This window comes from Rhinatrema bivittatum, chromosome 14 (assembly GCF_901001135.1).
Source record: "Rhinatrema bivittatum chromosome 14, aRhiBiv1.1, whole genome shotgun sequence".
Taxonomy (NCBI): domain Eukaryota; kingdom Metazoa; phylum Chordata; class Amphibia; order Gymnophiona; family Rhinatrematidae; genus Rhinatrema; species Rhinatrema bivittatum.
In genome coordinates, this window is record NC_042628.1 from 43,255,600 (window position 1) to 43,282,484 (window position 26,885).

The window sequence follows — 26,885 nt, forward strand, 5'->3', positions numbered from 1 at the left end:
GACTGTGCTTCTAGAATGGTATTTTTTAACAATGACCACGCCTCTTGGACATTTTTTACTTTTGTAGCTGCTCCTTTCAGTTTTTTTTCTAACAATTTTTCTCATTTTATCAAAGTTTCCCTTTTGAAAGTTTAGCACGAGAGCCTTGGATTTGCACACTGTTCCTTTTCCAGTCATTAAATCAAATTTGATCATATTATGATCACTATTGCCAAGTGGCCCCACCACCGTTACCTCTCTCACCAAGTCCTGTGCTCCACTGAGAATTAGATCTAAAATTGCTCCCTCTCTCGTCGGTTCCTGAACCAATTGCTCCATAAAGCTATCATTTATTCCATCCAGGAACGTTATCTCTCTAGCGTGACCCGATGATACATTTACCCAGTCTATATTGGGGTAATTGAAGTCTCCCATTATTACTGCACTACCAATTTGGTTAGCTTCCCTAATTTCTCTTAGCATTTCACTGTCCATCTCACCATCTTGACCAGGTGGACGGTAGTATACCCCTATCACTGTAGTCTTCCCTGATACACAAGGGATTTCTACCCATAAAGATTCAATTTTGTATTTAATCTCATGCAGGATGTTTATCCTGTTGGACTCTATGCCATCCCGGACATAAAGCGCCACACCTCCTCCCGACTGCTCCTCTCTGTCATTGCGATATAATTTGTACCCCGGTATAGCACTGTCCCATTGGTTATCCTCTTTCCACCATGTCTCTGAGATGCCAATTAAGTCTATGTCATCATTCACTGCTATACATTCTAATTCTCCCATCTTACTTCTTAGACTTCTGGCATTAGCATACAAACATTTCAAAGTTTGTTTTTTGTTTGTATTTTTATTCTGCTTTTTAATTGATAGGGATAAGTTAGAATTTTTTAGCTCAGGTGAGTTTTTAGTTACAGGCACTTGGACTGCTTTTCTAATTATTGGAACCTCACTGTCGGGATGCCCTAATTCTAATGCATCATTAGTATCCTTTAAAGATACATCTCTCCGAACCATGCGCTGCTGAGCGACTGTCTGCTTTCCCCTTTGTTCTAGTTTAAAAGCTGCTCTATCTCCTTTTTAAAGGTTAGCGCCAGCAGTCTGGTTCCACCCTGGTTAAGGTGGAGCCCATCCCTTCGGATGCATCAATGAAGTCCTCTGAATTGGGGAGATTTATGCAAAGTGCATCAAGGACCCAAAAGAGAGATGCACTGAAGCCATCTACGCAGGTTGCATTGAGACAACTATTGATGCACATAGAGCAAGAGTTGACTCTTCCTTCATCAAAGTCACTGACATAATCTACATTGAAACACTTGATGCAACGGAGAATGTCTTCAAAACAAGCACTGATGCAAGTCATCGCAGAATTGACACAGTAGAAGCATGCAGAGATAGAGACACTCTGTATCAATTCTGATGATGTTCCAAACCCCTCCCCTTTGTCACCACACTCTACAACCTCCAAGAGGTCCAAAGAGGGAGACCATACTTCCCAGTACTGCCAGTCAGCTCTGGGGAACATTATGCGCATAATATTTTGAAAGTCGTTCTATCTACCCAAATATATATGGCATATATCACTGCTCTGGCAGAGGCCAGACTAAAGCACCTGCTCCCTGATCACCATCACTTTGCTGGTCTCTTGGCTTCTGACCCAAGGTCTCCCCCTACAGTCTCCAGAACCTGTTTGCTCCATCCTTCCATTACTATTCAATCCTGCAACAGTAATGGAGCATGAATCCATTTTGATGTCAGAAGAAGAAGAAGCAATGCAGCTAACACCAGCACAGAGATCCCAATAGGCAATGGAGCAACTTACGGACAAAATAAAAGGTTTTTTAGTCTCCTTCATACTGGATCCAGAATAACCAACTCTTCTGCCAGCCTACCCCATTGTTCGGTTTTCGCCTCCTAAAGTAATGCCGGGTGCCTCACCATTGCCAATATCATCTTCTTTGGGCATAGGAGGTCTACCTTAACATAAGAACATAAGAAATTGCCATGCTGGGTAAGACCAAGGGTCCATCAAGCCCAGCATCCTGTTTCCAACAGAGGCCAAAACCAGGCCACAAGAACCTGGCAATTATCCAAACACTAAGAAGATCCCATGCTACTGATGCAATTAATAGCAGTGGCTATTCCCTAAGTAAAATTGATTAATAGCCATTAATGGACTTCTCCAAGAACTTATCCAAACCTTTTTTGAACCCAGCTACACTAACTGCACTAACCACATCCTCTGGCAACAAATTCCAGAGCTTTATTGTGCATTGAGTGAAAAAGAATTTTCTCCGATTAGTCTTAAATGTGTTACTTGCTAACTTCATGGAATGCCCCCTAGTCCTTCTATTATTCGAAAGTGAAAATAACCGAGTCACATCTACTCGTTCAAGACCTCTCATGATCTTAAAGACCTCTATCAATTCCCCCCTCAGCCGTCTCTTCTCCAAGCTGAACAGCCCTAACCTCTTCAGCCTTTCCTCATAGGGAAGCTGTTCCATCCCCTTTATCATTTTGGTTGCCCTTCTCTGTACCTTCTCCATTGCAACTATATCTTTTTTGAGATGCGGTGACCAGAACTGTACACAGTATTCAAGGTGTGGTCTCACCATGGAGCGATATAGAGGCATTATGACATTTTCCGTTCTATTAACCATTCCCTTCCTAATAATTCCTAACATTCTATTTGCTTTTTTGACTGCTGCAGCACACTGAGCTGACGATTTTAAAGTATTATCCACTATGATGCCTAGATCTTTTTCCTGGGTGGTAGCTCCTAATATGGAACCTAACATCGTATAACTACAGCAACGGTTATTTTTCCCTATATGCAACACCTTGCACTTGTCCACATTAAATTTCATCTGCCATTTGGATGCCCAATCTTCAAGTCTTGCAAGGTCCTCCTGCAATGTATCACAGTCTGCTTGTGATTTAACTACTCTGAATAATTTTGTATCATCTGCAAATTTAATAACCTCACTTGTCGTATTCCTTTCCAGATCATTTATATATAGAAAAGCACTGGTCCAAGTACAGATCCCTGAGGTACTCCACTGTTTACCCTTTTCCACTGAGGAAATTGACCATTTAATCCTACTCTCTGTTTCCTGTCTTTTAACCAGCTTGTAATCCATGAAAGGACATCGCATCCTATCCCATGACTTTTTAGTTTTCGTAGAAGCCTCTCATGAGGGACTTTGTCAAACGCCTTCTGAAAATCCAAATACACTACATCTACCGGTTCCCCTTTATCCACATGTTTATTAACCCCTTCAAAAAAATGAAGCAGATTTGTTAGGCAAGACGTCCCTTGGGTAAATCCATGTTGACTATGTTCCATTAAATCATGTCTTTCTATATGCTTTACAATTTTGTTCTTGAGAATAGTTTCCACTATTTTTCCCAGCACTGAAGTCAGGCTCACTGGTCTATAGTTACCCGGATCGCCCCTGGAGCCTTTTTTAAATATCGGGGTTACATTGGCCACCCTCCAGTCTTCAGGTACAATGGATGATTTTAATGATAGGTTACAAATTTTAACTAATAGATCAGAAATTTCATTTTTTAGTTCCTTCAGTACCCTAGGATGCATACCATCCGGTCCAGGTGACTTGCTACTCTTTAGTTTGTCAATCTGGCCTACTGCATCTTCCAGGTTCACAGTGATTTTGTTCAGTTCGTCTGACTCATCACCCCTGAAAACCATCTCCGGAACTGGTATCTCCCCAACATCCTCATTAGTAAACACGGAGGCAAAGAATTCATTTAGTCTTTCTGCAATGGCCTTATCTTCCCTAAGAGCCCCTTTAACCCCTCTGTCATCTAATGGTCCAACCGACTCCCTCACAGGTTTCTTGCTTTGGATATATTTTTAAAAGTTTTTATTATGAGTTTTTGCCTCTATGGCCAATTTCATTTCAAATTCTCTCTTCGCCTGTTTTATCAATGTTTTACACTTAGCTTGACAATGCTTATGTTTTATCCTATTTTCTTCAGATGGATCCTTCTTCCAATTTTTGAAGGATGTTTTTTTGGCTAAAATAGCCTCTTTCACCTCACCTTTTAATCATGACGGTAATCGTTTTGCCTTCCTTCCATCTTTCTTAATGCACGGAATACATATGGACTGCGCCTCTAGGATTGTATTTTTAAACAATGTCCATGCCTGTTGAACACTTTTAACCTTTGCAGCTGCACCTTTCAGTTTTTTTCTAACTATTTTTCCCATCTTATCAAAGTTTCCCTTTTTAAAATTTAGTGTTAGAGCAGCAGATTTACTTATTGTCCCCCTTCCAGTTATTAGTTTAAATTTGATCATGTTATGATCACTGTTGCCTAGTGGCCCCACCACCGTTACTTCTCTCACCAAATCTTGCGTTCCACTAAGAATTAAATCTAAAATAGCTCCCTCTCTTGTTGGTTCCTGAACCAATTGCTCCATGAAGCAATCATTTATTACATCCAGGAACCTTATGTCTCTAGCAAGTCCTGATGTTACATTTACCCAGTCAATATTGGGGTAATTGAAATCTCTCAAAAAGACGTCGCAAAAACCCAAAATTTTTTTTAAATTTTTTGTGCATGAAATTTATCTGAAACTGTGGACCATCATACCACCCTTGGTTGATTTAGGCAGTTAGCCCCGTTTTACAACCACAACGGGTCACATTTAATCATCGGTCCAGTAATGTCCTTCACTGCTTTATTAAATTTTTCTTTTTCATCTTATTTTTGTTCATTTATAATAAAATCTTGTTAATGCTATTAAAGTATATTTGAAGCGGAATTTTCTTACTTGAGTGGAGCGCCACAGCGTTTCCAAACCTTTGTCTTCAGTATATATTTCACTTGTGCGGAGCGCCGCCGCGCTTCCGAAACTTATCTTCAATGCTGCCGTCTCTTGTTAGCAGAGTAAGTTTCGGAAGCGCGGGGGCGCTCCGCACAAGTGAAATATATACTGAAGACAAAGGTTTGGAAACGCTGTGGCGCTCCACTCAAGTAAGAAAATTCCGCTTCAAATATACTTTAATAGCATTAACAAGATTTTATTATAAATGAACAAAAATAAGATGAAAAAGAAAAATTTAATAAAGCAGTGAAGGACATTACTGGACCGATGATTAAATGTGACCCGTTGTGGTTGTAAAACGGGGCTAACTGCCTAAATCAACCAAGGGTGGTATGATGGTCCACAGTTTCAGATAAATTTCATGCACAAAAAATTTAAAAAAATTTTTTGGTTTTTGCAACGTCTTTTTGAAAGACAAGTGTAGTTCGTTGCACTTTAATTATTAACTGTTTTTGTATTGTGGTAATTGAAATCTCCCATTATTATTGCTCTGCCAAGTTGGTTTGCTTCCCTGATTTCTCTTAGCATTTCATCATCTGTCTGACCATTTTGTCCAGGTGGACGGTAGTATACTCCTATCACTATATTCTTACCCAACACACACATGGGATTTCCACCCATATAGATTCTACCGAGCACTTACTCTCTTGTATGATCTTTATCCTGTTGGACTCTATACCCTCCCGGACATAAAGTGCCACACCCCCACCAAGTTGATCCTCCCTATCATTGCGATATAATTTGTACCCTGATATAGCACTGTCCCATTGGTTATCCTCCTTCCACCAAGTCTCTGTGTTGCCAATTATGTCAATCTCATCATTTGCTGCTATACACTCTAACTCTCCCATCTTACTACTTAGACTTCTGGCGTTGGCATACAAACATTTCAAAGTGTGTTTTTTGCTTGTTTTAACAACCTGCTTTTCAGTTGTTTGGGATAATTCGGAAATCATTAGCTTTGGTGATTTTTTACATATAGGTATATGAACTATGTTTGCATTTAATGGAACCTCTCTGTTGGGATGCCCTAACTCTCCTGTTTCATTAGAATCCTTCAAGGATACATTTCTCCGAACCATGCACTGCTGAGTGACTGTCGGCTTTCCCCCTTGTTCTAGTTTAAAAGCTGCTCTATCTCCTTTTTGACTATTCTACCAAAGTGGCTTTATCTTTTCCAAAACATACCCATCGTTTTGAAGCATACAGACCTTTCTGCTTTGGAAAGATCCATGCGACGACTCCTGTGGAGAGGGAAAAGGGCGCGCATTCCACTTCATTATCTCAAATCTGCCTGGGGAAAGGGGGGCATGGGAGTTCCTGATCTTGGAATATATAACGTGGCCAGTAATCTTTGCATAGTGCGTGATTGGGTACTGGGGAGCTCTTCCTGGATAAATATGGAGGCGGAACATGCTCTTGTGCCCCGTTTAATCTACACTACATATTACAAGTGGATCCTCGAAGGCTATCGCTTTCTGGGGTTGTTGGTCTGTTGGTAGCCCCCATAAGGCAAGCCTGGCTATTCCTTACTCACTATCTAGCTATTCCATGGCTTTGTGCCTAATTGCTCCCCATCAAGGGGAATCCAGAGTTTTCACCCGGTTCCCAATCGCCAGGGTTTAAACAATGGGCATTGAAGGGGATGACACAATTAGGTCATGTTTTGGACTCTCAGGGCAAACTATTACCATGGCCAGAATTACAGGATATATATGGTCTATCCACAGGTCACATATTTTCCTATTTACAATTGCAACATTATGTTTCCTCCTTGCCTGCTGAGAGTAGGCAGGCTGCTATCTTTCATAAATTGGGAAAATTCCTGTGTTTAGGTCATAACCAACCTCCCCCCCCCCCTCGCTAGACATTATAAACACCTGAGTATGAATCGTGGGCAAGATCTGTGGTTGTTGCTTCAAGATCGCTGGGAGAAAGATTGCCCCTTCCACTTGACTGATAATATGATTAAAGCAGGATTTCAATATATCACGGCTGTGACTTTCAATCAACATTTTCGAGAAATGCAATTTCAATTTCTTTGGAGAGCTTATGTCTCCACCTAGGCAGCCTGCCTCTCTCAGTTAATATCTTCGTCAATTTGTAGGAAGTGAAATTTACAAGTGGGATCGCTGATACACTTGTTCTGGGACTGTAAATGCATTAGGAAATTTTGGGGGCGGGTGTTACAATATTTAAATGGTTTGTTGGATATCTCTGTTCCCCTCTCACCACGCGCTTTATTATTTGACTACCTACCTTTGACGACAATAAGGACTGTTTCCACATGCATACTGTTTCAAAAGGCGTGTTATGTAGGGAAGAAACAGATCTTACTGCAGTGGAAAGAATAGACTCCCCCATCCTTTTGGCAATGGCGAAACCATTTCCATCACCTGATGCACATGAAATCTCTCTCTATACGACTCGCCCCTACACGCAAGAGGAATTTTCTAAAGATTTGGGAGCCTTTTCTGCAATCCTTGCCACACAGAGCCAGAAGTTTGATTCTCAGCAATGTTTGATTAGTCCACAACTCTCACATCCGGTTAGATAATCTAACTGCCCTACAGATCTCAGGTCCTTGAACTGTGTTTCTGTAATTCTTGTACATCTCGGAGGGGTTACTGGGAGGAAGGGGGAGAAGGGGATATGAGGGAACTAAACTTGGCTTATGCCTTCTGCGTTGTTCATTTACCAGTGGGGCCTGCAGAGTCCACTTCCCCACTGTGGAGTTTGCATATGTTATTTGAAAATAATAAAAAGTTTTTCCATAAAATGTATTTATTTATTGATATTTTAAAATAATTCAAATAAACCTGACATTAAGAAACATTGGATTAATACATAAATATACTCCAAGAATCATAGCATCAAATACAGTTTTTCCCATGTATGAGACTGTAAACATTAGGGGCATAAATGAGGATTAAAAAATATAAGGAAAATAATCAAAGAAAAGCATAATCGGTAAATGCTAGTACTATCAACAGCAAAACTAAAACTCAAATGTGACTCTCAGTAAACAATTTCCTATTTGTAGAAATCCCTCAAGATGTACTGGGTCATAAAATTTATATTTATAGTTATCTAACCTAAACTGACATTTGCATGGAAATCATAAAGTAAATACTCCCAGGGGAATTCTGCACAAAAAATTTAAAATTCTGCGCACAGATTTTCTAGATTCTGCAAAATTCTGCACATTTGTCAAAATAACACTATTTTTTGCAAATTATCAGTCATATGTTTTCTTTCACATACCATCTATCCATACATTCTGTCTCCCCACATATAACTCTCTCTCACACACACACTCTCTCTCTCCCCCCCCTCACACACACATACACAGACTCCCAGAGAGACACCTATCCACCCACACCGGCTTATAACAAACACATGGGCTCACACAGACACTCTCAGGGCCTGGGCCTCTTTTTCAGCCACCAGCTGGATGAGGTCCGCTGGCAGCCCCTGGGTCCTCTCTTTCACCATGGTGGTGGTGTGAGAGGAGGTAAACAGGAACAGAAGTAGAGGTCAAAGGAGGATTCACATCTCCACCTGCTCTAGGCCAGAGGCAGCAACTCCAGAGGCAGCAACTCATGGCATGGCACTGGATAGTTGAGCAGACAATAACCTCCACTGGTTCTGAATCAGGAAGCTAGCTCCAAGTCTCACATGCAGCAGCAAGAGCTGCATTTAATGAAACATCTCCAGCTGCTGTGGGGCTGGTCTTGCGCAGCAGGATATGTTGTTTGGTTAACCACAACCTCTGTGGGAGAAGTCAGAGTCTGCTCAGCTGCCCAGTGCCAGAGCATACATGTCAAAGACTGCAGACCTCTGGCCCAGAACAAATGGGAATATGAATCCCCCTTGACCTCTGCCCCTGTCCCCCTTCACCTGCTCTTGACCTCTGCCCAGCCCATTCACCTGCTTTCCCCTCATACCTCGAGCACCCACTAGAAATTCTTCTCCCCCCACTCTTCCTCTCCTCGCTCACCAATTGTATGGTCCTGGCCTTTGCATGGTGGAGCTTGCTAACCTTACCCGTGCTGCACCTCCTCTGTTCCCCCATGTGAACCTCGCCCGTGCTGCGATACCTCTGCACACGTCCGGTGATGCTTCCTCTTCCGGCAGGCTAGCATAGCAGTCTTGGCGGCAGTGAAGCCGAGAAATGCTATGCTAAGCGAGGGAGGAAATCTGTGGGAAGGGAGAATTCTGCACAAATTCTGCATTCCACAGTACCGCAGAATTCCCCCCAGGGCTAAGTAAAGGAGGCAGTAAGGGCTAACATCCTCTGCCTCTTTAATGGGAACAATTTTCGCCTCTGTGTATGACTCCAAAACACACTATTTTTATAATGAAAAAACAACTTTAGTGTCCACTCTCTTTTTTTTTTCTTTTTCAATTTAATTTTATTCAAAGTTTTTGACATATTGCCATTAAACAACATAACATGACTGACAATCAGAATACAGTCCCTTCCCTAAACGCCATTCCTCCTCTACTCCCACCCTCCCACCTCCAGCTTGTCAGAAAGATTGCACTTCTCTCCCTGTCCCAGGTTTGAAAAGTAATCCAAATTTTCTCAAATATTTTAATTGTATTGTTTCATATCACTGTTAGTCGTTCCATCTGGTAAATAAATAGAAAACGCTTATACACATCCATCTTGCTAGGCACAACCTTTTGTTTCCAGTGTGCTGCTTTTTTCACAGCTTGCCACTATAAAAATCTCTGTAACCAGCCAATTAATATTTCTTGGCATACCTTCCATGGTAGCAGATAGCAAGCATGTCAAAGGATCTTTGTACATCGTAAATTATTTAAAGCCAAAATTAAGCTGCAAACTATATTCCAATATGGTTCAATCTTAGGGCATGTCCACCAGATGTGCCCCACCATTCCCCATTCTGCACATTCCCTCCAACAACTATCAGAAACATTTGAAAACATACTCTTTAAACATGTAGGAGTATAATGCCTTCTCGAATATATTTTAAGATAATTTTCTGCCAACAGAGCTGAAATAGATAATTTTGCCATTCATTTTCTAATATCTACTCAGATAGTGCCATCTTTCAACAGGCCATAGAGTTATAAAGCCTGTAGTCAGCTCCACACTATCTGGCGAATAGTGTTCATCAACTGACACACCTGAGACATCAACTTTTGGATCCAGGAGAAAAAACCTGTTACGCTCTCCTCCTCCAGAGTGGAGGAGTTAGCAATCTGTTATCGCTCATCCCGCCAGGAGGGCGGAGTTAGCAATCTGTTCTGCTTTTCTCCTGAAAGGGGGAGGAGTTAGCAATCTATCATGATCTGCTCCTCCAGTGGGGAGGAGTTAGCTATCTGTAGTGCTTACCCCACCAGGAGGACAGAGTTAGTAATCTGTTAGCGAACTGCTGTTAGATGCTCCTGTAAGGGAAGGAGGTAGCAATCTGTTATGGATCAACATAACAGATTGATCAACATGGATGGATCAACATAACAGGGAAGAGGAGTTGGCAAACTGTTCAATGATACTCTTCTGAGGAGAGGAGCTAACAATAGGTATATTGTACTTCGCTACTGAGATAGCAATCTATCATGCCTCCGCTACAGAGTAGCAATCTGTTATATATAGGCTGCTGGCAAGTCCCATAGAAAGAGAAGGTAGCTATCTATATAATACTTCCATAAGCGGTGTTAGTGGTCGGTAGTGGTTGGTTCCCACAGAGTGGACAGTAGTGTAAGGAATGACCATTTGGAGGAAATGGTGAATCCCTGGGCTGATGGCAGATGACAGCGACCCCAGGAGGAGATCCTGAGAGGAACCACCGGCTAGGCTAGAATATGAAATAAACACAAATAGTTCTTTATTAGGCTGGAAGCTGGACCACCAGTGGTGGCAGTAGTGAGTCGATGTGTCTGGCAGGGCTGAAGTCCTTCTGATACTGGAATTTAATCTCTGGGTCGCTGAGCTATAGAAAGAGACTAGAAGTAGTGAGTAGAGAGGGTATACTGGATACAAGATGGTACACTCACAATAGCTGTATATGAAATGGCTTCTAGAGTAGAAGAGAGTCTGTAAAGGATTCTAGAAACATGGGCCCTCATGGAGCGAGTACCAGTTCCTATCTGCAATCTTGCCAATATAACTCTCGATCTCTGCACCTGCGATAACATCTTGGAGGAAGGGAGTCTTCAGAGCTATAGGAATGTAGGCCCTCATGGAGCGAGTACAGATTCCTATCTACAATATTTATTTATTTATTTATTTTATTTATGAACTTTTTTATACCGACATTCGTGAGGACATCACGCCGGTTTTCATAACTGACAGAATGGAAATTACAAAAAACAGGGAGGGGGAAAGGTGAGCAGGCGAGAGGAGAGAAGCAACAGCAGAGAAGGAGAGCAGAGGGAATAAAAGAGATAGGAACAAGTATCTCGGGAAAGGTACAGGTAAATAACTTACATAATCGAGAGCAGAACTTAACAGGAGTACAATAGCAAAAATATGGACTGTACTTGAGGTGAAAGAAGGGGGAGGGGACAGCAGGGGATAACTTATTATATAATCAATAGCAGAGCTCAACAAGAGTACAATAATAACAATACAGACTGTACTAGGGGTGAAGGAAGGGGAGGGAACAGAGGGGATGACTTAGTAAACAAAAAGGGCCGCATTATATGTACAATAATTACAGTTTAACAATGATAAAACATAAAACCTTCATGTCTGCGATCGCTTCCAGGCAATGAGGAGTCTTCCGAGTATTCAGGGACGTAGGCCCTCGAGGAGTGAGTACCGGATCCCGTCTTGGCAATCTGAAATCAAGAAGAGAGAGCGGAGCCCCCGTGGAGTGGGTACTCCTGGTAAGTTTGAAAAGGCCGAGCAGTGGAGAAGGATTCCCCTCGCTGACTCGGATCATTGTTGTAAGTATCATGGACTGCCGAAGCAAGTCCTTTCATAAATAAATAAATAAATAAATAAATAAATCAGTCCTGTTGGAGTTCCTTGCTAACTCGTTAGAGGTTAACAAAGACCATTTAAAGTGGAAATGGATGACATCACTACGGGGGGACGCCCCCGAGGTTCGTTCCCTTGCTGGTACAAAGTCTGGAGCGCGCGCCCTTACATCTTCAGGAACATGGCGGATCCGTAGCGTCAAGCCAGCCCGGGGACACCAGGACCAAGAGATAGGGAGAAGCCATAGCTGCATCTGTCCGTCAGAGCTGAAGGGAGTCACTCCCAAGGTAGAGAGGGTGGAGCGAGGGGCAAGAAGAGGCATGAACGCAACAAAACCTTGCCCAGCCTTGTGTCAAAGTGAACTCCCAGATACTCCAACGACTGAGAAGGCCGGAGACTGCTCCTGGCCAGGTTCACCACCCAACTGAGCTCCTGCAGCAAGGAAATTACCTTGTTGGTCACCAGACTGCTCTCTGCCAAAATCTTGGCCCAAATCAGCCAGTCATCCAAGTATGGGTGTACCAGCATCCCATCTTTTCTCAACGCTGCCACCACGACCACCATAATCTTGGAAAATGTCTTGGGGGTGGTGGCCAGACAAAAGAGCAGTGCCAGCACCGCAAAGTGTAGAGGATGTTGGTGCTCCAAACAGAAGAGAATTTGAAGGTAAGTCTCGGACAGATCCAGTGATGTCAGAAACTCCCCCAATTGTACGGCCATTATCACAGATCATAAGATTTCAATGCAAAAATGAGTCACCTGCAGATGATAGTTGACACTCTTGAGGTCCAGGATGGGACAAAAGGAAACTTCCTTCTTGGGCACAACAAAATAAATGGAATAGCTCCCCATATTTTCCTGAGATGTAGGCACGGGAACCATAGCCCTCAGCTGGAGGAGCCTCAGAAGCATAGACTCCACCACCTGCTTCTTCTGTGACACCTGGAGAAGGACCCCCCTTCAACTTCCCCTGTTGCAGCGGGGCCGGTTTTTCACAAGGATCCGGCTTGGTTCTGTCTTATGGTTTGGCCCCTGAGAGGGCTCTCCTGTTGAAGCGTGGATATTCTTCTGCAGTGATTGCTACCTTACTCCACGCTCCATGCTCAGATGTTCTCCACTTCTCTAGCATATGTGCAGGTTTGGAGAGTGAAACCTGGTGCGAGGAACGAAGTGTTCTTCCTCGTTCGGTTAAGATCCCACTTATTCTGGATTTTTTGCAGGATTGGTTGAATAAAGGATTGGCCCTTAATTATTTGAAGGTTCAGGTTGCGGCTCTTACCTATTTCAGAGACACTATATATGTGGTATCTCCATATCATCCCATTCTGATGTGGCATGTTTTTTGAAGGGAGTGAAACACCTTCGGCCTCCGTTGTGGTTGCCGTTTCATTTGTGGAGTCTTAACCTGGTGCTGGATTTTTTTAGCAGGCCCTACGCTTTGACCACTGCATAGCCTTTCGTTGCGATTATTGTCCCTGAAGACAGTGTTCCTGGTGGTTATATGTTCTGTGCATCGCATTTCTGGGTTGAAGGCCTTGTCTTATTGGGAGCCGTTCCTTCAGGTGACTCCAGGGGCATTGCAGTTGCGTACTATTGCATTCTTCTTGCCTAAGGTAGTCTCGCAGTTTCTTTTGAATAAATCCATTTTCTTTGCCGTCCCTGGATAAAGTCAGGGACGCGGAAGAATATCGCCTCCTGAGTTCCTTGGATGGCAATAGGCTTGTCATGCGGTATCTGGAGGTTTCTGAACCTTTCCGAAACTTGGATCATCTGCTTGATCTTCACGGTGGAAGGAAGCGGGGCGAACCAGCTTTGCAGGCTATGATAGCTCGCTGGATTAAGGAGGTGGTCACGGCCATGTATGTGGATGCTGAAAAGCCATTGCCTATTCAGGTTAGGGCTCATTCCACTAGAACTCAAGCAGTGTCATGGGCGGAGGTTAGATTGTTGTCTCCCGGTGACATATTCTGAGCTGCAACATGGACCTCCTTATACACCTTTTCCAGGTTTTATCATCTGAATGTGCAGACCCTGGAGGATGCAGCCTTTGTATGTGCAGTGTTGACCGTGGGCAGCCTCCCGCCCTGTTCGGGAGTAGTTTTGGTACATCCCACTGGTGCTGAGTCCATCTGTCTATGCATTAGGAAATAGAGAAATTACTTACCTGATAATTTCATTGTCCTTAGTGTAGACAGATGGACTGAGCTTCCTGCCCTCGGATGCCAAATGATTGTATCAGTAGTCCTTCTGTGGAGATTCTGATCCCAAGGGATTACTGGTAAGTGTTTCTTCAGTCCCTAGCTTTGGGTACCTATGTTCTTATTTGAGCTCAGTGTTTATTGTTGGTTGAGTACAGTTATGGTTGACTGTTTTTAATCAAGCTTTTTACTAGTCTGTCCACAGTTGCTTTTGAAGAGAATACTGGCAGGCTGGGGTCACTGCAGGAGTATATATACTGTGACGTCAGCTTGCTCTGTCTCCATCTGCTAGCAGGGGAGCATAACCCACTGGTCCTGAGACCATCTGTTTACACTAAGGAAAATAAAATTATCAGGTAATTAATTTCTCCAATATACATTCTAAACACACTCAGTTAAACTTACTACTAGTCAGTTTTGATGCTGAAAAATATTCAGCAGAATAAACTGGTTCTTTCTGTTTTAAAGTTTTAAAATCTTTTGGAGTTTAAGGTCAATTTTTGAGATTTCTTAACATATTGTATGGAAACCCCAAAGCAGCTATTTTTGTTAATGGGGAGTTTTCTCTTGTTTTGCAAAGGAGAACACAACAGGGTTATTCTCTCTCTCCTCCTATTTGTTTTATCTTTGGATCCTCTTTTGCGGATTTTGAGTTCCCATGCGATATTCATGGAATACATATATAGTAGGTTGCTCTTTATTTAAGTTGGCTGCCTTTGCCGATGATCTTTTAATTCATATTACTCAACCTCAGGCTTCTTTCAAATGGCTCTTGGGGAAATTGATAAATTTGGGTCTCAGTTGAATTTAGATAAGTTGGAGGCACTATGTATTGGAGATTGGTATATCAATGATTGGGTGGGTACATTTCCTTTAAAGAAGGCTTCAGATGGAGTAAAATTTTGGGCATTTGTTTACTGATAGAGATCTTGTCTCTTTCTGATTTTAGTGTTTCCAAAAAACAATTTTTGAGAAATTGGTCTCTATTTACCTCTGTCTCTAGCTGGTAGGATTCATTTATTTAAGATGACTGTTTTCCTTAAATGGTTATATGTTCTAGAAACACTTGCAATATATATCTCCCATTTGGATCTTAAACAATTTTATAAAGAAGTTCATTATTTTAGTGGAAAGGGAGGAAACCCAGCCTGGCTTTGAGTGGTTTAATGAAAATCTGGATTAAAGTGGCCTAGGCATCCCTGGTTTAAAATTATGTAACCAAGCACTTAATGTTTTTGGTGATTAATGTCTATCAATTACTAATCTGATTTCAGTTAGGAAGCTGACTTAGTAACGCCTTTATCTTTATAATATGAGCCACATGCTAAACCCTGTGTTCTACCCACTTATTTGTGTCTTCTCTCCGTAAAATGTAGAATTGGGTTCTTTCTAGATTAGATTTAAATACTTGACTCTCTCTTTTTTTGCCAATAAGTGGCAATGCTGTTTTCATACCTGGCTTGGGAGTGGGAAGTTTCTCTCATTGAGAGACTCAAGGATTAGTATTAATAATTCATATACTTGATAATCAAGGGAATTTTCTCAGTTTTATTGATTTATGTGACTGTAAGCTTATATTTCTAACACTGCCTCTGTCAGAGTAGCACTGGAGGTGCCTGGAACAGGGCAGATGGTCCCTTGCTCCCAGTTGAGTTGAAAATGGTATCAGTGGGGATGGAGAGAGGCAGGTGGATGGGGGTGCAGGCATGCAACTTTTTCCATGTGGGCAGGGTTGGGAAGAGGGAGGGGAAATGGACTTGGAGGGTTTAGGATACAGGGCCTGACTTGTATTATGCTTTGGGGTGGGGAGAATGGGATTGGTCAGCTTATCTTTTACTTTTTTTTTCAAGATATCCGTTAAGTAGCACTTTATCTGGCCAGATAAAGCTGTGTAACTTTAGAGCTGCTCTGAAGCAGTTGTAAAGTAATCTGGCTAACGTAGCTAGATATACCTGATATTTAGCTAGATGAGAGTCTGAATATGCCTCATTAGCCATTTAGATGGATAACTAGTGAGCTATTGGTCTAAATGCCTTTTGAATATTGACCTCGTTTTTAGTTGCAATTATATCAGCAAGAAGAATATTGGAATTAAAGCTTTATTTTGTAGCGATATGTTTTAAAGTTTATCACAGAGTCAGTTTTAATTTGTCTGATAATTTCCTTTATGCCAAAAGTATTATCACTTTTCCACCTTAATCAGATTATAAATTTACCATCATTTGCTAAGGATGATTGTAGAGCGAGAGGAAAAACGTCAAAATTTTCTTCTTTTCTTTCTTCTTAAAATTTATTAATCACCTCACACTACAGGCCAAGGCAATGTACAAAAAAAACATACACAAGATGATTATATGCATACATAAAATAACATAAAATGACCTATAACCATACGTAAAACCTTCAACACAACAAATAAATTATTGTTTGAGACATCGGCATTATTTAACTGCAGGAAATGGTCAAGTAGTTAGTAAGTTTAAAATTTTAAAAGGTCTGTTCAAGAAAAAAGTCTTAAGACTAATCTTAAAAGTCTTACTGTAGGGATTCAGTCTCAGTTCAACTGGCAAAGAGTTCCATATAGACAGTGCTGTGACAGAAAAAACGGATTCTCTTGTGGACATCAGATGAGCAAATCTGACTGATGGAATATCAAGCAAGCCCCGTTGAGAAGAATGAACCTGTCGAGTTGGTTGGACATTTTTAGCAAAGCATTGGCCCATGAATAAGTATTAGGGTTCAACAATTTGGCTACAAGCATACCCACCTTGTAAGCAATTCATTGTTTAATTGGCAACCAGTTGAACTCTGCTAGTACTGGAGTAAGGTGCTGATTTCGTCTTGTGTCAAAGTAAGCAAACAGCTGGCTTCAGCAACAACTATAAAGGTTGCAAACTAGAAAATTGCAAACCCAAGTATAAACTGTTACAGTAAACAATCACAGGAAAGATAACTGCTTGAACAACTATTCGAAAATCAGAAGGAACTAATAGATGTTTTAAACTTGCAATAACTTGAAGCTTAAAAAAGATGGACTTAATCACAGCTTTGATTTGAGGCTTAAATGAAAGATGAGAATCAATCAATATGCCCAAGCTTTTGATTGAATCAGAAATATTGAAGGAACAGAAATTAGATGATAAGTCTTCAAGGAATAAGATTGTTTGATCACCAAGAATTCCGTTTTCGACATGTTCAAGGACAATTTGTTGTGGGGTAGCCAAGCAAATCTGTAACAAATAAATTATTTGTTTTAATAGTAGGAAAATAGAAAGGAGAAGAAGTTTCCAAGGCAGCAATAGCAAGATGGTTAAAAGAAACAATATTTTCTGCATATTTATTGAGTTAAATAGGTGCCAGATGTAATAAAGGACCATTCAATAAGAGCACAGTCTTCCTCCTGGGAAGATTTGGGGGCAGTAAGCCCCCCAAAAATCTGTAAAGCAACAACATGGTCATCTGTACACACCTTCACCTGACATTACAGATTGAATGTTTTCGCTAAACAAGATGCCACTTAAGGGGTGAGTGTCTTAAAAGCAGAATCAGGGGCAGATTGGCCTATCGGGGGATCGGGCTTCCCCCGATGGGCCGGTCGCTCCCATCACGTGATTTTTTTTTTTTTTTTAACTTCCCGGCCAAAGACAAGAAGAGGGTCTGCTGACGCTGCGGCCCGAAGAGAAACCTGCGGGCAGGGATGGTGAAAGCACTAGGCCTAGGCATAGGCCTGGGGCGCCGCGAGCAGTGGTATCCCGAGGAGAGCCAATGCCCCCGGGCGCAGGGAGGCTCATGCAGCACTGCGACAGGCAGATCGGTAGGGCCGTGGTGAGGCTCACGTCACCACAGCCCGAAGAAAAAGATTGAGGTAGATTTTAAAAGCCCTGCGCGCGTAAATCCTGCCAGATTTACGCGCGCAGGGCACTCGCGCGCCGGCGCGCCAAGCCCAGGGACACGCGTAAGTCCCGGAGCTTCGTAAAAGGGGCGGGAGGGGGCATGTCCGGGGCGTGTTGGCAGTCCGGGGGTGTGTCTGGGGGCGTGTCCAAGGCGGGTCCGGGAGCGTGGTGATGGTTCGGGGGCGGGCCGGGAGGGCGGTTCCCGAGTCCCCCGGCACTGCGGCACGTGCAAGTTACCCCTGCTTCGAGCAGGGGTAACTTGCACAACAAAAGTAGGGGGGGATTTAGTTAGGGCTTGGGGGGTGGGTTAGATAGGGGAAGGTGGGGAGACATGGAGGGAACGGAGGCAGGCTGCGCGGCTCGGCGCACGTAGGCTGCCAATTTTGCGCAGCCTTGCGCGCGCCGACTCTGGATTTTATAAGATACGCGCAGCTACGCGCGTATCTTATAAAATCCGGCGTACTTTTTTAAGATCTACCCAATTGCGTTTAAACGCGCTGATGCTCCTCCTCCTTCCTGCCCGTGCAGCTCCGGAAGTAAACGTTGCCGGAGCTGCGTGGGCAGGAAGGAGGAGGAGATTAGCGCGTGCAGAAGAGGAGCAGCACTTACGGGCCGCCACGAATCCCAAGTTGCAATGGCCCGAGAAGAGGAAGAGGCCCGGTAGCAGGGCCACCGCGGCCCGAGAAGATCAGGGCTGCAGCAGAGCCCATCCTGCAGCGACCCGTGAAGAGGAGGCCCAGAGGTGAGAGCGATGCTCAGGGTCTGTAGAGTGTGTGTGTGCATGTATGAGATGAGTTGAGAGATTGTGTGTGAGAGTGAGAACCTGAATGTTTGCAGAGACAGCACGTGAGAGCCTCTGTGTGTGTGTGAGAGAGACAGCATGTGACAGTGAGAGCCTGTGTATATGAATGATTGTATGAGAGAGAACATGTGACAGGGAGAGCCTGTGCTTGAGCAAGACAGCATGTGGGAGTGAGAGAGAGCCTGTGTGGGTGAGAGTCAGACAGCATGTGCCAGTGAAAGACTGTGTGTATGAATGATTTTTTTATGAGAGAGCATGTGACAGTGAGAGTCTGTGTGTATGTGAGAGAGTGGAATGCATGTGAGAATGAGAACCTGACTGTGTGAGGGAAGAAGATGGAGAGAAAAGAAACAGAAAAAAAGACAATATAAAAGGAATTGGAAAAAAAAATAAGAAAGGGAAGGTGGGAAAAAAAAGCCTGTGACCAACCAATTAGAAAACTAAGATCAGACAGTAAAGGTAAAATAAAAAATAAAGTACTTTTTAGTGATTGGCACATGTAATCTTTGGGAATGTGCAAGAATAGCACTTTCTCTATGCGGATCTCACAATGTACGAGATCAGCATGGAGAAAGTGGAAGCCCATGGGGCCTGCACAGAGGAGGCAACAGAATGGGCTTCAGTGTCAGTAGCAGCATTCGGCACCTCCCCAATAGCCATGTGGCAGCAGTGACAGTGGCAGCAGAGGAATGAAAGAGGTTTCAAGGTTGCTGGCAAAAGAGAGGGGGATCTGCCTTTAGTGTGTGCATGTGTATGAATGGGACTCTGCCTGGGGGTGTATGTGTGTGAATGCATGGGTGCCTGCCTGGGGGTCTGTGTGTGTGAGAATGAGTATGTGCATGCCTGGGGGATGGGGGAGGGAGTGGTGTGAAAATGAATGGGAGCCTGCCTGGGGGTCAGTGTGTGTGTGTGTGTGTGAGAATGACTGGGAGCTTGCCTGGGCGTGTGTGTTTGTGTGTATGTGAGGGAGCCAGTGAGTGTGAGAGCATGAGTGTGTATGAGAAAATCCAAGGGAGTAAGAGTTTGTGTGTGGAGGGGGAGAGAGTGTCTTAGAGCCTGAGAGTGTGTCAGTGTCAGTGAGAGCGAGAGGTTATGGTGGATATAAGAGCATGAATGTGTATGTATATGACAGTGTATGTGTGTGAGAGAATGGACATGTGAGTATGTGTGAGAGAGAGAGGATAACCTCCTAATCCTCGACAATATCAGGGTGACTGGAAATCAAGAGCTCCCACAGAAGGGGACAGCAGGGGCCTTTTAAAATCCTTATTAGTTTTAATTATTGAATATTATTTGATGTCTGCTCTTTTTGAAATATTTTATTGGTGTTATATACAAATTTTTGAAAATTTCCCTGAGTTAAATTACTGGAGGTTCTAATCATCAGCAGTTTTGAAATATATAGTTTTAGTATGATTTTCCTATTGTGATGTTTTATAGTTCTTGATTTTATAGTTTGATGTTTTATGAGGAATGATGGTATTTTCTGTTTTTCCATTACTGCATTACATACAGTCTAACTTGTTGTGATTTCCAGTCCAGTTTGTCTGTGCATTTCTGTGTATATTTTATGGTCCCTTTATTCCGTATTTGGTGACTCACCAAATTGTATGTGTAATTGGGTACCCATGGGCCAGTATGGAGAAAAATTCCCCGGGCCACTATTTTCCCACAATCCGCCCCTGAGCAGAATTAACATCTACCCTCCCTGAGTAATTGGACCTTGGTACTTCTCAGGTGTTCTGGACTTGTGTAGCAGAAAGCCAAGGAAGAAGAAATTAAACTTACCTGAATTTTCTTTTCTTTATTTTTGTTACACCAGTCCAGAAATTCTTCCTAAAATAACAAATAAAGGAAAGTTCAAGAGATACTAAGTTAAAAAATAAAATAGAAAATACTAAATATAAAAAAACAAGATTAATAAAATACATGAAATGATATTTAAATATAAGCTTTGACAGAACGATACTGACCAGTTAAAGATTCTGCCAGTAATGTATATATGTAGTGTCATCATAAAAAAAAATAATTAAAAGGACACTACCTCGCAGGCCGATACAGTAAAGCGCGGCCGCGGTTACCCTGCTTCTAACCCGCTTCTAACTCACAATTTGGCCGCGCAAGTCCAACCCGCGATTCACTATCCCTTTTAACTCATCCTTACCGCTTCTTTAAATCAACCGGTAACCCTTTCCGCCCGCAGCATGTATATGAGATGTAAACGCTCCGATTAGCTATTCCCTCCCATACAGTAATGTGCGACCCGATTATCTCCTTTTTAACCTGTAGTTTTGCCGCGCGTTTAACCTGCTAACTTACCGCCTACCGCCTACCCTTAGTGTGGCGCGTCAGGTCAGAGAGACGAAATTTCATGGGCAAACGACCCCCTCACACCCCGGGACCCTTACCCTAGTGTTAGTGTGGTGTGACAGCAATAGGCAGGCTCCGGTCAAAATCCCCCCCTCCCGAAGCAAGGCCCAGGGCGAAAATCGGCTCGACATGTCATTAAAACAAAAGTAAATAAAGTGTAATAAAAGTAAACTTACTGCATGTGAATTTTCTTTGAACAGTCCTCTCTCCCCTCCTCCCGAGGGGCGCACTGCGGCTCCCCTGCCTCCCGGGGGCAGCCGGCGGCGAAAGCGGCTTCCAGCAGCCCCCGCCGGCGAAGGTGGATGAATGCACGCCCGTACACCTGGATGAATGCACGCCCGCCGGCGAAGGTGAGTGAATGAATGCATGCCCGTACGCGCCGGCGGGCGTGCATTCATCCAGGCAGGAGCCGGTGGGCGTGCATTCATTCACTCACCTTCGCCGGCAGGCGTGTATTCATCCAGGCGGAGGGAGTCGGTGGCAAAAGTGGCTTCCAGCAGCCCCCGCCAGCGGTGAATGAATGCACGCCTGTGTACGCCTGTGCGTGCAATTTGGGAGCTCAAGGCGTGACGTCACAACGTTTGATGTCACGGCGTGTGACGTCGGCGTTCGCTAATGCACGCACAGGCGTACACAGGCGTGCATTCATTCACCTTTGCCGGCGGGGGCAGGGGAGCCAAAGCAGCTTCCAGCAGCCCCCGCCGGCGAAGGTGAATGAATGCAATTTGGGCACTCAAGGCAGTGCATTAGTGAACGCAGACGTCACACGCCGTGACGCCAAACGTCGTGATGTCACGCCTTGAGTGACCAAATTGCACGCACAGGCGCACATTCATTCACCTTCACCGGCGGGGGCTGCTGTAAGCTGCTTTCGCCGCCGGCTGCCCCCGGGAGGCAGGGGAGCCGCGGTGCGTGCCTCGGGAGGAGGAGAGAGAGAGAGGACTGTTCAAAGAAAATTCACATGCAGTAAGTTTACTTTTATTACGCTTTATTCACTTTTGATTTAATTTTCGCCCTGTGCCTTGCTTCGGGAGGGGGGGAGAGAGGACTCGCAATCCCCCCTGGTACCTGTTATTTCAAACGTCATTTGAAATGACATTTGAAATGACAGGTACCAGCGCACCCAGGATACTGTATAGGCACTGTATAGCGCTCTATACAGTAAAATGGATTGCGCGGGCCTAATGCTTCACGGACGCTTCTTGGATGCGGCTTGCATTTGCATGCTATTTAAATACAGTATTGAGCGGTAGGTGATCCGAACTGTGCGTGCGGCAAACGCGGGTGCGCCCGACACTAACGCACCTCTTCCTACCTCTCCTTACTGTATCGGCCTGTCTATCAGCTGAGAGACAGGAATGAATCTTCAGATTCATTCTTCACAAAACTTGGTCCCATTGGAATAGCTGCCTTCAAACAATCAACCGACTTCTTACCAGCCTCAACCTCGTCCTCAATACCAACAAGACAGAGATCCTTCTAATAGCTCAGGACAACAACAACGTTCTTCTCAACTCCCCAACTATCCAAAACATCAGCTAATCACTCATCACATGTGAGAGACCTGGGTGTTCTGCTCGACAACCAGCTTAACCTGAAAAAATTCGTAAATAACACCACCAAAGAATGCTTTTTTAAATTGCAGGTACTAAGAAAACTAAAACCACTCCTACACCTCCGAGACTTCCGCTTGGTGCTCCAATCCATCATCTTATCGAAAGTGGATTACTGCAACTCCCTTCTTCTAGGCCTACCTGCTAACACCACTAAACCTTTACAGATGGTCAGAACGCGACTGCCAGGATTCTCACCATCGCTAATAAAAGAGAATACATCACCCCTATCCTTCAGAACCTTCATTGGTTACCAATCAAATTCAGGATTATCTTTAAAGCCCTCATGATGATCCACAAGGCCTTGCATATCTCCCCCCTCAATCTAATCTTCCAACTTTGGCCGCACATCTCGAACAGACCCATCAGAAGAGCATACAAAGACACCTTATATATCCCACCTCTAAAACCTCATTAAGGAAGCGTGCCCTTTCCACAGCTGGTCCTCCCCTTTAGAACTCGCTCCCTCCGGACTTCCGCCAAGAACCCTGCCTACTGGTTTTCAAAAAGAAGCTGAAAAGGCCTGGCTTTTCAGCCAGGCCTTTTCAGAGAGATAATCCTCTTCACTGAGGCTCCCCTGGTCATGTTCAAACTATAGACTAGTTTTTCGTCTCTTAGTCTGCTTAACCATACCTGCACTCCATATATCCCCCAGCTCCTTAACTACACTGGGAGCCAGAGTCTACATTAATTCCTTAACTAGCTGCGGTCCTATATGCAGCTAGAAGTCACTTAGTCCCTCTATGAACCTGTAAATTAAACGTTCTTAATGCATCTTTGTTTGATTTCTTCCCTTTTAACTTGCCGCTAGTCAAGTTAACTCTTCCTGTTATCCATCAGTTACTCCAGTTTTCCCGTTATTATGGCATTTACCAAAAGTTTATTTTGAATTGTTATCATGTATAGCCCTATGTTTCTTTATTTTATAGTATATTTCTATTGTGCCACATGTTTATTGTTTCCGTATGTTCATTGTACCACATGTTCATTGTATCCGCCTTACGGCGACAGTTCAGTTTCTATGTAAACCGGTGCGATATGTTTCCTATACGTGAACATCGGTATATAAATGTTTAAAAAATAAATAATTAAATAAATAGATGTTCTGGACTGGTGGAGCAGAAATAAGGAAAGAAAATTATCAGGTAAGTTTAATTTTTTCATTTAAATAGCATACACTTTTGTTTCTGAGTCATACAGCAGCAGCATTTTTTCTGGTTTAAGCAGCCACCCTTTGCCCATGGGATTTGGTACAATTCCCATTGGTTAGGTGTCTAAAATATGTGTCCTGCAAACTATTGACACAATCTACAACCTTGACAGTGTCACTTGCAGAAAGGATATGATGCTATCCTACTCTCCTCCTCTCTTATCCCAGCCTTCTCTTTAGGTAAAAAATTGTAAAAGATCTCCAAGACACAAATAATAGGTCTTCAAATGTTGAGTATTTACCGTACATGCATAAAGAACATAATACTAAAATGATCATTTTTAGTTTGCTTGTGAAATTTTAATGTGCTTCAAAACACAGGATGTCTCACTTTTAGAAAGTTGATACATAAATATTAGTTTGTATTCTATTTCACTAATCACTTGTATTCAGCGTAGCTTTCACTCCTGTAGATCTGTGAACATTAAAAGATCCATCTGTTTTTTGCTTGCTGCCTGATTGTTATTCTTACTTTCTTATTCACTGTAGGAAGTGAGAACAGCAGCTATCGCCAGACCCCTTGAAATAAATGAGACCGAAAAAGTGATGAGGATTGCAATCAAGGAAGTTCTGGTAAGTGTATTTCTGTTCCTTGATTAACTTCATTACAAATTCTTTACATCTGTGAAGCTTGTGCATGTAGTATCCAATCCAGCTGTCACCTGGAAGTTAGGGAATATGGTTTAGCCTCATGTTAGAGGTATAGGGTGCACTGATGACAGTTTTACTTTCCCAGTTATCTAAAAGTTGTTGTTTTTTTTAATTCTTTGTCAAAACTACATAATATTCAGTAGACCCTGCCATAGAAGATCTTACAGAAGATCTTATAGAAGATCTTACAGAAGATCTTCTTAGGCATGTTTTGCATTAGCAAGAAGGTGTATGTCTTTCTGTCCATCCTTTTGTCCATTTGCGTGTGTGTGTTTGTTCATGTATGCACATGGACTGTTGTGAATGCTGCATGTCAGTTAGAGGAGTCTAGAGTAGAGTGTGAGCAGCACTGGGAGTCCTTGTCATTGCTTCCATCACTGCTAGCTGCTGTCGGTCAGTGATGCTGCTTTTCTTGCTGTCTTTGGAGAGCTGGAGGAGTAGTGGGAGTTTTAGTGCTGTTAGCACTGCAGATTTCTGCAGACACCAGTGAACTTTTAGAGGCAGGAGGTGGGGAGGGACAATGGTGTAGCAAGGGTCTCTGGCACCTGGGAGCCAATACATTTGTGTTGCCTCCCCTGTGTGCTCCCTTCTCCCACCATCCTCAGGAAAAAGAAATCGAGCTGACAGACTCCTACAATCTTCTCTATCTAATTGAGAGTTAGACTTCCTCCTGTGGCGTTCAAGTCTTTGTCTGGTCTGTTTCAGTACATTCAACCCTGTTGCTGCTTAGCAAGATTACAAGTCACAGACTCGTTCAAAGCTCATCAACAGGCCGATACAGTAAGGAGCGGTAGGAAGAAGTGTGTTAGTGCCGGGCGCACCCGCGTTTGCCACACGCACAGTTCGGATCAAGTGAGAGTTATGGCTTCTTCTATTGCTCATCTTTGAGGAGTGTCTCTTGAAGACATCTGGAAAGCTGCAACCTTGTTATCAGTTCACACCTTTACACTCTATTACTATTTGGACAACCTCTCAAGGACTGATAGACAGTTTTGTGTAACCTGTTCTTGCAGTAATCTACTCTCCACAGTAGGATCTGGGTTGCATACTCATTAAATGCTCCACTGCAACCCTCAAACAGAAAAAGCAAGTTTTACCAAAAACAGTGTTTCTGTAGATAGCAGAATAAATTAGCCATGGAATACCTGCCTGCCTCCCTGGACAGTTGACTACCTAGCTGGAATTAGCTCTTAATATCGACTGATGAGACTCATGGAGGCAATGCAAGCATGGGAATTCCCACACATGCTACTAATTATGAGAGACAAGTTCGTTTGGTGCTGCCGGATGACGCCACCCACATGTAATGGCTAATTCTTTCTGCTATCTATGGAAAACACCATTTACATTAAGCAAACTTATTTTCTTTACAATTTCAACTAAGACAATTGCTGGAAAGCTGTTTGCAGTGAGACTCAATGGGTTAATTACAGGGTTGGTTGCAACAGACCAGACAGATTTTATTAGAGGTCGATACGGGTTCAAAAATGTGAGGAAGTTAATAGTGGCATTGAGTGTGTGAGACCAAAAACAAGAACAGGGACTGGTATTGAGTCTGGACGTCTAACAGACTTGATTCATGGATAAGGAACTATGATGGTAACTTTCAAAGCGGCGCACGTGTGCACATTCATCAGCTTGCACCCAGGGACATGTCTATTTTATAACATACGTGTGCATGTTATAAAATAGCCTGGCTGAGCACACATGTTTTCCTAATTTTAAGTGGACATGCATCTATGCAGACAAAAGCCCCTTCTACTGCATAAGTGGGGAAAATTTAAAAGGGATGCATGTTGACACAATTGCATGTTTTACCAGTTCCTCCCCAGTTCGCTCAGTTAACAGATAGGTCCTTCAACCCCTCCTGGTTTGATAGCCTGTATTCCCCCCCCCCCCCCCCCCAGTTACCCCAGACCTTTTACACCCCTCAGATATGGCTCGTTATTTTATTTTTAAACTTACATGTCATCCATAGCAGAAGTAAAGTTACACAGTAAGATACCTTGGCGTGCATCAGATCACATAAATATTTACAAGCAAATTTCTGGTTCAAGTATTGAAATGTCTGTGTACCACCCATGCCCAGGCCACACCCATGCCATGCCCTTTTTTGAGATGTTCTGAGATATGCATGCAGTGGCATGTACGAATGTCTCTGGGTGGCTTTTAAAATCCACTCGGCATGCGCGAGCCTGACATTTGCGCATCCCCTAATAATCTGACTTGATATTACTAGGATAGTCTGTCAGTTTTATATGGAGGGGCAAGAAAGCCAGAGTCAGTTATGAAGAGTTAACAAGCAGTAAGGAGTTGGGAGGATTAGACTTATCAAACTTCA

The 26,885-nt window shown here is 43.2% G+C and overlaps 1 protein-coding gene across 3 annotated transcripts in view; it reads left to right on the forward strand.

Annotated features, from left to right (window-relative positions):
• Positions 1 to 26,885, forward strand: part of CLUAP1 (clusterin associated protein 1) — a 229,824-nt gene that overhangs the window by 60,191 nt on the left and 142,748 nt on the right. For all 3 annotated transcript variants that reach the window (XM_029576921.1, XM_029576920.1, XM_029576922.1), the window contains exon 6: positions 24,383 to 24,466. In XM_029576921.1, coding sequence (XP_029432781.1) covers positions 24,383 to 24,466 — 84 coding nt within the window. The remainder of the gene's footprint in view (positions 1 to 24,382; positions 24,467 to 26,885) is intronic.